General features: G+C 44.3%; 1 protein-coding gene across 7 annotated transcripts in view; it reads left to right on the forward strand.

Annotated features, from left to right (window-relative positions):
- The window catches only part of CIP2A (cellular inhibitor of PP2A), a 40,223-nt gene extending 32,965 nt beyond the window's left edge, over nt 1–7,258 (forward strand). For 6 of the 7 annotated variants that reach the window (XM_085873042.1, XM_085873039.1, XM_085873041.1 and 3 more), the window contains 4 exons: nt 737–850; nt 3,308–3,390; nt 3,672–3,811; nt 5,680–7,258. In XM_085873042.1, the coding sequence (XP_085729168.1) occupies nt 737–850; nt 3,308–3,390; nt 3,672–3,811; nt 5,680–5,871 (529 nt within the window). In that variant the 3' untranslated portion in view covers nt 5,872–7,258. The remainder of the gene's footprint in view (nt 1–736; nt 851–3,307; nt 3,391–3,671; nt 3,812–5,679) is intronic. The other variant, XM_085873043.1, reaches the window with a different exon arrangement.
- The last annotated feature ends 5,387 nt before the right edge of the window (nt 7,259–12,645 follow it).

Genomic DNA, 12,645 nt, shown 5'->3' on the forward strand with positions numbered 1-12,645 from the left:
AGTGATCTCCCTACACCACCTGGTTTTGTCTGCATGTGATGCCAGTTCATATTTTGCAGTTAACACTTGATGCTCTCATAACATCTTGGGATCAGCACTACCTATGAAAAGGCAGTGTTACAAATATATCCTTCACTATATAATAATTATCTAATCATAATAATGCTTGTATTTTTTGCATCATATTAGATTAATGTTGAACACCTTTTCCTTGATCTTTCTTGCAGCTTTGAAATTGCCACTTTTGCCTGAAACTGATATAGTATGTCTATTTTTAATCTTGTTCTGTTAGCACCATGCATACAAAGCAATAACTTGAATCATGAAATAGTCCGTGTCTGATAGAGGCAGAGGTAGTGCACCAACATTTGGGATCTTTAGTCTGCGTTTGACTCCAGAGAGTGCTATAAACTGTCAGACCGGTGCTATGTTGGCAGGGCATTCTGTCTGGCAGTTGGAACGTTAGGTTAGTGACGCGTCCACCTGCACTGGCAAAAATAAAATTCCCCTGTTGTTTGTTTATTTATTTAATGCCATTATTTTATCAACATTCATCTGAAGAGACTTCATTTTCATGAAGAAATATTGTTTGTTTGTTTTTTAATGATTCAGAAGATGTTTTGTATATATTTGCCATAAAGCAAAGAACAATGGAAAATGATTGCGAGATTAATGTCTGACGAGAGATGTGTATCTGCTGTATCTGCACTCGTTTGGACTCGTTTGTCTTTTGCAGTCTCGAGGAGGCTGAGAAGCAGGGGCAGCAGCTGCAAGTTGAGAACCTTTCTCTTATTAATGTGAGAAATGAGCTTACGGACCAGAATGAGCACCTGAAGCAGCAGAATGGCAGGTGAGTGCAGGGTTACGATCAAATGGTTTATCTTTCATATTCCTCACTGGATGTAATGAGTGGTGAGAAATCATCAAACTCTTGAAACTAATACGCCCTAAACAAACGAATCATTTATTGAGTCGTTCCTGAGATAGATATGCTGGAAGACTCTGCTAAGTCTTATAACTTGCCTTTTTATACGCCCGATATATATATATATATATATATATATATATATATATATATATATATATATATATATATATATATATATATATATATATAATATATACACACATCTGGGTGTATTATTATGATATTGTGCTGGCATTTAATTCCTTATTCATGTATTTTTTTTTCCTTCTGAAATATCTAAGCCTCCCCATATACTAAATAAAGCATAGGGGGGAGGCTTACTACTGTTGTAGGTAGGGTTTGTTTCTACAATTGGTGCCCACAATTTTTAATGGACCCAAACAAAGTTTCTTTGACCCCCCAAGAGTACAAAAACCACCATTTAGAAAAAAGAAAAAATCTTCTTGTTCCTGCACTCAACACTCCAAATTTCCAAAATGTATCGATTTCTGAGCTGTATCGGCGCCAACTGGGACATTTGGAGCGAAATTTTGCATCAGTCATGTGAATAGAAAGTATGCGGGGAAGAGAAAGGTGCATTTACACTTAATTTACATCACATCCTTCAGAGTTGAAGGTCATGGTCAAATGGCAGTCTGGAAAGAAAAGAAAAAAAACGCGTGTTTTTGTCATTGCTCAATTTTGCCAATGCGGTATCTCAAAGACCGCTTGGCCTTCCAAGATGTTCTTGCATCATAACAGTGGGCCTGCACTGAAGTTGTGCACCTGATATTTGATTGGTGTCCTTGACCGACGTTTTTTGGATTGTGACATAATTGACAAAAGACACCTTTTTATCACAACTTGAATAATTTTCCTCTGATTTTCATGATGGTGAGTTTTATGTTGAGTTTTCTTTATCTACACTCTCTGCCTAAATGTTGAAAGTCAAGGTCATAAGGTGGTTCAAACAAAATATGACCATCATTCGGTTGCAGGCCAAGGGTAAGTTTCCCCCGGTTGGGAGAAGCTTACCCATATAAGTTCTGCACAAAGAACCCCAAGACTCCAGAGGTTACCGCACCAACAAAAAGCATTCAACGTATCCTGGACTCGTGGTTTTTATTCTACTTTATTTACTTACTTTATCAAAGTTACATTGTCCGCAGGTGCACAGAATGAAAGCTGAGCAAAACAGTTAGTAAAAAAAAAATTAAAATCAGATGCTTCATGAGTTTATAAACTCCTAAACACCTGAATCACTGCAGTGCATTTGCTACTTCCTTATGGTGGGCATCAGCATTTTGCCTCCTTTAATCTCAAAAATTCAGAACAGTACTGCTGGTTATGTTGGTTGAATGTGAAATTTTATTTGGCTGGTTTCCTTCTCCATTCCTGTATGAAACATTTTTTTTTTCTCCGTTGGATCCACAAAACCAAAATGTTGCAAAGTCTTTGAATGACCGAACACTAAGAAATTTCGTTATTGGCATCCAATTGGGGATTTAGCTATTCGTGAGTCAATTATAGTCATCACATACTCAGAAATGTCTGCATAAACAACCCAATAAATAAACTGTCTTCTCTTGCTATCTCAATTCACCATTTTTTTATTAATTCACACACGCACACACATATATGTATGTATATGTACGTTGTGTGTACATATATTGAAAATGTCAAAAAATTATTCCCAATATTCAAATATTTTCGAAGAGGCTGTTTAAAAATGGTCCGCATGGCAGCACTTTGTGCCACATGACATGTTTTCTCTTTTGTGGAAACTTGTCACTTGCATCCCTGCTGATATTTGAAATGCTGCCCACAACCATATCATGGTCTTCAATTTCCACTGCTGAGCCTTACGACACAGGCCGAGACCCTGTTCTCACCCTTCTTCCGCAATTTATATCCTTGTGCTGTGGAGAATCCAGCTGTTATCATCCCAATGTTTTCCATTTTCTCCCTTGATTCCTTTCTCTCCTAACGTTCTGCTATTCCATGATCCTCAACATGTGTATTAAAAAATTAAGAAGATCTAAGGTGCTTGTTGGGCCGTTTTTGGAAATGTAACCCCGATATCAACCGAAAGACACCATACTCTCTTTTACATGCCTATGATTTTGTGCAATATAATCTGCTTCGTGTTACCTCTGAAAGAATGTGCTCTACAATGCAGCAATCCAGAATCTGACAGGTTGTACACAAACAGGCTGTTGCTGTATCACGCTATTTGAAAATGTTGTTTGCAGAAAGCTATACATTTACAAATCGTCCACAGTGTGATTCTGCTTTCCCGTCACTTCGCTTGCACCATGCAGCATTTCATGTTTTGTTTAGTAAAATATATTAAGCCACTTGAGAATCATCCACTTGTTGATAATTATAGCTTGTGCACAGAACGCAGGAATTGTTGAGAGAGATGGAGAAACAGTGTCAAGATCTACAGAAACAGCTGCAGGCGAAGGAAGAACGCGTGAGCGGTAAAGCTTGCAGACGATACATAATTCTTGGGATCATTTGCTCATCTCTATGCCAAACATACCATCTAACTCTGATATTCTTATATTCTCCCTGTCTCTTACATTCTGAAGAAACTGAGGACAGTGATTTAAATTTTTTTTTTCTGAATCCATTCGAGTTTGTGTATCTGAGATAAGTTAAACTTGACAAAACCTTGCGTGATCGCTCATTATTGACTATAACCGAAGGCAGGAAGTTGGAGAGTCGAGCAATTTTATTTATTTGATGAACTCTCTTCAAGATTTGCTGCAAACGATCAAGGAGCGAGATGGGCAGTTGGCAGCGTTGGAGAAGGAACGCGAGCGTTCGGAGGAGACTGCGAATGCCGTGCGCGCAGACCTGACACGCACAGAGCAAGCACGGAAGGAGTTGAGCATCAAGGTATGTTGAGACAGGACTGCGTTTTGCCATACTGCGCACTTTTCTTTTTTGAGCTGGAATGATGCAAGATGTCCGACAGGATCATAGCGAGGTAGCGCACTAACTTTTGGGCTGCCTATTCTGGGTTCCATTCCCGGACCGACTATAAACTGTCAGGTTGGTGTTCCATCACAATGTGCACCATCCTCTGGATGAACGTTGTGCTGTGAACACGTCTGCTAGTATTAGTTGCTGAATGTTAAATATCCCAAGGTGTCTTTCATGAAGAGAAGGCGAGTTATGGCCAGCACCTGGAATAATTTACAAACTTCTGCACAGACTACTGTTGGGAAGGCAAAGGTAAACCGCTCGGTTGTAGTTCTTGTGGTGCGACTGCTTCGGCAGCACTGAACCTGCCTTGGGATAGAGCACGAGTGATACCCTTCCAAGTGCCTTTGGTGGTTACTGAACTGGGAAAATGTAGTATCACCAGATTGGTGATTCCGGCTAAATTCTTGTTCACCAGATGAAAGTCCAGTTTTCTCACGACGATTTGGCGATCTACTAGCTAGAGCGGGGATTCATCATCCAAACCCTTTTGCTTCCAAGAAATTGGTTGGATCCTTTTTTTTTTTTTTTTTTTTTTTTTTTTGTACACCATGGTCGAGGCTCGTATGAGAGCTAACACACAACTCACAGCAAGGAGGCATGAGACAAGAGGGGCGGGAGTGGAAGGGACAAAACATTGGGGAACAGACACAGGTGAACTGTGGAAGGGAGAGGGATGGGGATGGGACGGGGAACATGGCGAGGGGAAGATGGACATTAAAGGGACTTTCAGGAAGGAAAGCAGGAGAATTGAAGGAAGTGGGCTTGGGTGGATTATCGGGGGTAGAAAAGATCGAGGATTTGGATGGGGGAAGATAAGAGGTGGTGGTGAACAGCTGTTTTGAAAGCCTGAAGGGAAGAATGGGAAAGAATAGAGTGAGGAAGTTTATTCCAAAGGCGGGAAAAAAGAGGAATGAAAGAGTGAAGATGAGCAGTGATTCGTGATTTTGGTAGTTTTACCAGAAGGGGGTTGTTGGCGGACCTTGAGCGCCCTGTGGAAATGTGGTTGGGACAAATCGCAGAGAGAGCAGGGGGGGCAAGGCTGGAGAGGAGTCGGTAGAAGACAGAAAGACCACCGACCAACCTGCGGTGATTGAGTGAGAGGCCCAAAGACTCAGCTTCATTGCGGGAGATGCCAATGATCTTAAAAGCCCTGGTTTCGACAGCGTGAAGTCGAGAAAGGTGGGAGGCAGGAGCACCAGCCCAGAGGGGAGAGCAGTACTCCATCAGGCTATGGACAAAAGCTTTGTAAGTGGTCAGGAGCTCAAGAGGGCCGAGGAAGGACTTTGCACGACGGAGGATTCCCAGTCGGCGACTGGCTTTTGAGGCAAGGTTGGAAATGTGACTTTCCCAGGAAAGGTCGTGGCAGATAGTGAGACCCAGAAGCTTGAAAGAAAAGACTTCTTCCAGAGGATTGTTGAGAAAGTGGAAGGGGGGGTTTTGTAAACGGTCCTTTCGAAGAGACATAGTGAGAGTGTGAGATCCTTTTTTTTGTATGCGATGTTAATGTGACATGCTTGGGTACATCTTCAACATGAGTGTAGACTTATAGAAATTTGTGAATTTCTACTTACTTGCTTCATAATTTAATTAATCGATGTTAAAGTTGAATGAGTGAAGGTCGTTATTTCTTCTTCCTTGTCTTCTTCCTGCTTTCAGACAGCCTTTTTGCCAACTATGTAATCTGTGTCCAAGCTTCTTCAGTGGAGCTCCATAATTCATGGCTTAAACTGAAATCTTCTTCATAAATTACTGAAAACCTGTGTTGGGCACATCCACAGACCTCTTCGCTGGAGCTGCAGAAAAGTGCAAGGGAGAGAGAGATGAAGCAGCTGGAGGAGCGCCTGCGAGAGGTCGAAGAGAGGGAGCGAGAGGCACGCCAGGAGATACAGAAGAATGCTCAGATGATCGCCATGATACACAGTTTAAGCAGTGGAAAACTTCAACCTGGGACGGTGAACCTGAGCCTTTGAGTGACCTTGGAACTGCTACTGTGGGTTGAGTCCTTTTCAGTGGAGCTTGATTTGAACTGCAGACCTGTGAAAAGATCTTCTGGTTTCCTGTTGGTAGTATTCTTCGAATGGAATCGGAAGTTGTGAGGGGAGGGGGGGGGCATTGTGGGAGGTCTGCTTCTCCAAACCTTGAATTGGAATTATTCGATGGAAAATTAATGAATTGATTTGGCAACCTTTCAAAATCTGGATTGATTTGTGAAATGGAAAAAGAAAATCCCACTTTCTTTCAGTCATTTATATTCCCTGCTGGAGACGGTCTTGGTGAATATTACAACCGCCACGAGCCTGTTAATTTCACGCGATCTCCGAATGTACGATGTATGTATAGTTTCCATACAGTATGAGCAGCTGTCAATTTGTGTTTGGACATTGAATGTCACAGTTTGCTCAAGAGCCAGCTGATTTCATTGATGATTTAATTAACTTTAATTACCATTAATGTGACTATCATCGTCAACGCGCCACACTCTAGACATCGTCGGTGCTGCCGAAGCATCCTCTTGGTACTGGTTATGCCGGGTGGTTTGAAATTACCTTCCCAGAGTGCGATGATAAATGCTCATCTTTTTGGAATTCAACCAAATGTACAGGTTTTCTGCGTATTTTAAAATATATTTGGCATGTCGTATGTACAGCTTGCTGATTTGTGTATTTACAAGAATGTATGAATTAATTAACCTTCTGTATATACAGTTAGCCTGGCTATCTCCATTAGAAAATATTTAATTATATTAGGACCTTTGATTTTGCATGCTTTGTCTTGTTTTGGTTTCCTTTGTCGATTTTGTTTTGTATGAATCGTAAAGTTGCTGTGCATGCCATGCACGCCTGGCCAAAATGTATGAATGTTTTAATGCCTTGCTTTATTTGTTCGATGAGAAACTAAATTATTCGGTTTGTGGTTGGTTTTCAATCATACAGTGACTGGTGGATTGGAACGAGGCAGCCGGCTGTTGGAGACGCAGACGATGAAACGAATGCGATGCGCGGTATGGTGACTCATGCTTGAGAATCCTTGGGGAACAGGACAGCTGTCTTATTAGTACAAGAGATGCCTGAATATTAATGTGCTGATTACATACTTGTCGGAACTGTGGCATCGAGTCGCACCTCCTCCACTACTTTGAGATAAAGCCAATTTGGGGATTTTAAAATGACAATTGCATTCTGATTAATCTCTTGATGATTATTTATTACCTTGCCATCAATATGACCAGTTATTTCTCATTCCAAACCGTTCAGTGCAAAGTATGATCTCGATGTAAACATTTTCTCACTGTATATCACCTTTTTAATCATATGATCAAAATATTATCTTTATCGAATAAATGGTTTTCTTTTTTTTTTTCTTTTTTTCCTCGTTTTTCTCACGTTTTAAATACAGTGAATACCAACTGGAAAGAATGCAATTTTTATTTATTACAGTGTACAAAGTCGAGGCTCATGAAAGGAATCAAGGCGACATAGTGACAGTGTGACGACAATTTGATAAAACAAGCAAGGGAATGAACTAACAACCAATGAGGGGAGGAAACTGTAACCTTCAAGTACGACAGTTGGGTTAGGTAACATCATTGAGGGTAGAAAAGATGGTGATGCACCACCTCATTGAAGACCTGGAGCGAAGAGTGGAATTGAACTGTCTCTGGAAGGCAGTTCCACATTTTTGAGGAACAAATGCAGTCAGCTTAGATTTTGGGAGTTTACACAGGAGGTGGTTACTGAAAGAACTCTTCAATCCTGGAAGAGTTGGGTAGGGTTGAAGGATAGTGAGAGCAGAGGGAGCATGACAACAGAAGAGAAGTGCTTTAATGATTTGAGAGGCCACAGACTTGGATGCGATGTCAGAGTAACAGGCCTGATGCTTCAGTCTGATCACAGCAAATTTCTTTTATGTTTTGAGATTTATATTCCACATTTAATTATTCGTTTCATGTTTCCCTTACTTTTATTTTCATACATCTAGGATTTTGCTTTTCCCACTTCAAGTTTGCGTAATTTGGAGGTTTGAAAAATTCCCTTGACTATATGACCAGCAATTAATAGCACCTCAAAAGTAATCCTTTTACTGCAGTTGTTTTGGGTATAAAGCTTCAATGCACAGATTTATCCCATCTCGTGTTCAGTTGTCCTACCCTCCCTCCCGCCCTTGGTTTACTGAAGCTTGTGGCGAGGCAGTTGTCCTGAAACAACTTGCCTTCGCCTCATGGAAAGCAAACCCAACTGAGGGCAATCTCAATTCCTTCCACAAAGCTCGGAACAAGTGTGTATCTACCCTCAGGAGAGCCAGAAAACAACATCTTTCTCATCTCAAGTCTGAACTCTCAAACCTCTCTCCCTCCTCAAAATCCTGGTGGCGTTTAATAAAATCTGTTTCTGGTGTATGTTCCCCCTCCATCCCCTACCTTACCTCAAATGGCCGCACTGCTGATTCCACACGTGATAAAGCTGAATGTCTAAACTCTGTGTTTGCAGCTAAATCTTGTGTCCTAAACTCATCACTATCTCTACCCACTTTACCCAGTCGCACCCAACTGTCCCTGGACTCTGTCTCCTTTTCTCCTGACAAGGTGGAGAGCTTGCTTTCAAACCTCGAGTCAGATTCTGCAACTGGTCCAGACGGCATCAGCCCACGTGTCCTCAAAGCCTGCTCTTCTGCTCTTGTTCACCCTTTCTCTGTTCTATTCACCCTATCATTTGCCCAAGGTCATCTGCCATCTGCTTGGAAATCTGCTAACATCACTGCCCTGCATAAAAAAGGTGCAAAAATAGATCCCTGTAACTACAGACCAATCAGCCTTCTCCCAATCATCAGCAAGGTTATGGAATCCATCATCGCTTCAGACATGAAATCCTTCCTCTTCTACAATGGCTTGATTTCCAATCATCAATTTGGTTTCAGACCAGGTCACTCTTCCCTGGATATGCTGCTTCTGCTCTCCCATTAATGGATGGAGGTCCTCAATGCCAGACAGGAAATCCGAGCCGTATCCCTGGACATATCACGTGCTTTTGACACAGTCTGCACTACTCACCAAACTCTCTTCCCATGGTATTCAAGGCCATCTCCACTCATGGCTCGCAGACTTCCTCTCCTGTCGCAGTCAACGTGTGGCCCTAAATGGAGTTCTTTCATCCCCTCTTCCTGTGCAGGCTGGAGTTCCTCAAGGTAGCGTTCTGGGCCATGTTCTTTTTCTGGTTTTCATCAATGATCTCTCGGACTCTCTGGAAAATCCTCTATTTCTCTTTGCCGACGACTCCACCCTCTGCCTTACCATCTGTCATCCCTCAGACCGGCAAGCAGCAGCTTCTTCGCTCACTGCAGATCTGGATAAAATCACAAACTGGTCCAACACGTGGAACATGTCTTTCAATCCAGACAAATCTCACACTCTCACTATGTCTCTTCGAAAGGACCACTTAGAAAACCCCCCCATCCACTTTCTCAACAATCCTCTGGAAGAAGTCTTTTCTTTCAAGCTTCTGGGTCTCACTATCTGCCATGTCCTTTCCTGGGAAAGTCACATTTCCAACCTCGCCTCAAAAGCCAGTCGCCGACTGGGAATCCTCCGTCGTGCAAAGTCCTTCCTCGGCCCTCTTGAACTCCTGACCACTTACAAAGCTTTTGTCCATAGCCTGATGGAGTACTGCTCTCCCCTCTGGGCTGGTGCTCCTGCCTCCCACCTTTCTCGGCTTCACGCTGTCGAAACCAGGGCATTCAAGATCATCGGCATCTCCCGCAATGAAGTTGAGTCTTTGGGCCTCTCACTCAATCACCGCAGGTTGGTCGGTGGTCTTTCTGTCTTCTACCGACTCCTCTCCAGCCTTGCCCCCCCCTGCTCTCTCTGCGATTTGTCCCCACCACATTTCCACAGGGCGCTCAAGGTCCGCCAACAACCCCCTTCTGGTAAAACTACCAAAATCACGAATCACTGCTCATCTTCACTCTTTCATTCCTCTTTTTTCCCGCCTTTGGAATAAACTTCCTCACTCTATTCTTTCCCATTCTTCCCTCCAGGCTTTCAAAACAGCTGTTCACCACCACCTCTTATCTTCCCCCATCGAAATCCTCGATCTTTTCTACCCCCGATAATCCACCCAAGCCCACTTCCATCAATTCCCCTGCTTTCCTTCCTGAAAGTCCCTGTAATGTCCATCTTCTCTTCGCCATGTTCCCCGTCCCATCCCCATCCCTCTCCCTTCCACAGTTCACCGAATGTGTCTGTTCCCCACTGTTTTGTCCCTTCCACTCCCGCCCCTCTTGTCTCATGCCTCCTTGCTGTGAGTTGTGTGTTAGCTCTCATACGAGCCTCGACCAAGGTATACAAAAAAATAAAAAATAAAAAAAGCTAATCCAATGCACAAGTGTGTTTTATATTTTTCTTTGGTACAACATATGGTACAACTGAAGACCCAGAGGTCCACATTCATGTGCGAGTGTGTAACCGACTGAAATCCACCATTGTTGCTGATGGTTATATGGTACATACTTGTGAACAGTGTTGAACTCCTGAATATGCACATGTTGTTGAACACGAGAGGTGGTGCTCATGTATTTGCTAGCATTCAGTGTGTACTCTTACTTGGATGCCACTTTCAGGGTTTTTGTTTTTTATTATGTATACTGTGGAATCTCGACATTCACGGTTTATATAATGTGACCTGCTTCTATATTCGCGTATTTGCGCTTTTTTTTAATCCCCCGCCGCGTTGCGGAAGGGGGATATTGTTGTCACCCGGGTCGTCCGGCTGTCCATCCGTCCGGGCGTCAACATTTATAGCTGTGAGTGCGATAACTCATAAACTGTTCGCCATATCGATTTGAAATTTTGGTCACATGTACCACCTCAAAAGGAAGAACCCTATTGATTTTGGGTGTGGCCTGATCCAAGATGGCCGACTGGGGTGGCCATCTTGAAAAAAAATGTTTTTTCGCCATATCGATTTGAAATTTTGGTCACACATGTCCCACCTGAAAAAAAAATATATATATATATATGTATATACATATTGTTATGGTTGACGAAATTCGCAAACCACCATTCAGGTCCCTTAGGTGAGATATCTCGGTAAGTATATGTGTAGTTAGGCCCAAACCCGTTGTTTAGAGGGAATAAATGTCATTCATGCGGGCTGCGACCCTTCTAGATAGCCGTTTTTCTTTTACTATCTTTATTTTGGACCAGCCGCCATTACTACCACCACGAACCACGTCTCAACAGCCATCACACAACAACCACCAACCGCAACGCCGCTTCACAACAACAGCCACGACCTTTACCGTCACAACTCGCCCTCGCAACCATCGCATCACTGTCATTCCCACGCCGCTTGTGGGCACCGATACTGGACTCGTGCAGGGCGCGCACTGAGCAGCGGGTGCAGAGGCACAGCCTTTCCGAAGAAAACGGATCAAAAACGACTCACGCCCACTTCTGTTCCGTCCTATCGGCGAGCGTGGGGCGATTTGGCCCCGCCTCGAGGTGCGTTGGAGTAATATCGCTATATGGAAATTCATGGATCAAAAAGCATTCACGCCCACTTTTCCTCGGTCCAATGGGGAGCCAGTTAGAGGTGAAGGGTCGGAGGTAAAGGATCGAAGGTGAAGGAGTGAGGCCACGGGGCATATAAGGGGCTGCGTTCGTCAGTCAAGGAGTTCGGAGGGGAGAGAGTGAAGAGTTCGGAGCCAGTGAAGAGTTGGGACGAGTCAAGAGAGGAGATGGAGAGGGCGGTTGGACGGAGCTGTGGAGAGGTGGCGGCGGCGAAGGGGGTGCTCGTGTCGGAGTCGGGGAGCTGCGGAGGGAGAGGCCGGCGGCGCGACCGAGGTCATGGTGGAGACGCTCGTCGCGGGACCCGAGACAGGGAGATATCCTCCTTTCCCCCGAGCATCAACAACCTCCTCCCGTTTCCCCCCGTGCTGAGATAGTGCGAGAAGGGGGCCCCGTTCCCACCCCATACCAGGCAGTCCCAGCGAGGCCCGCGGAATCGGGGCGCCAGCGCCATTTTGCGGCTCATCATCAGACGGGTAGGCCCGACGTGGTCTCGGCCCCAGGCCCGCCTGCCCCCCTCATCCTTGAGGGTGGTCCTTTTCTTTTACTTTGAGTGTATGTGTTGTCGGCGCTGTCTGTGAAGTAAAACTGTATAAGTGTTGCCGTGTGCTCGGTAGTCGGTTAGATCTGCATTGTTGCATTTTCTTTTTGTGCATTATTGTTGTGTTCCTTCTCCTTTTACATTTGCTTTTGGTGTAATTGTATATGTGTGCTTTCCGTTCATCGCGAAATAAATGCGCTTTATGTTGAACTGTTTTCCCGTTTCGCTTCGTCTTTTCCTCTATTGAACCTCCATCTTACTTCACGTAAAGGGTTGGTCGTGGGCTAAAACGCCCGATAATTAATCGAACCGTCGAGGCCGACGATAACACCGCTCGGTTATCCCGATAGAACGGAACGGGTCGCTTAAAGTGGCCCGTGTCCGAAGTCGACCTGCGGTGAGGTGCGATCGCCCGGTCTACCCTCCGTGTGGGTACTTAGGTAGGTCGAATTTGGTGAGCAACCCTTTCCCACGCGGGGGGCCGATTGGCACGATCGTGGTGAGGCCGAAAGGTCCACCCGTGACTAGTTCCCGGCGTTAGTCCGAGAGGGTCACGACGGGATTGTCCGTCCGGTGGGCGACGTGCCGCGATTCGAGTTACGTGGCCGCTCGCACGCCGGCGGGCGCGAATCCGCAACAATA

The sequence above is a fragment of the Eptatretus burgeri genome, chromosome 3 (genome assembly GCF_056783735.1).
Source record: "Eptatretus burgeri isolate ZD-2024b chromosome 3, Ebu_testis_v1, whole genome shotgun sequence".
NCBI classification, from domain to species: domain Eukaryota; kingdom Metazoa; phylum Chordata; class Myxini; order Myxiniformes; family Myxinidae; genus Eptatretus; species Eptatretus burgeri.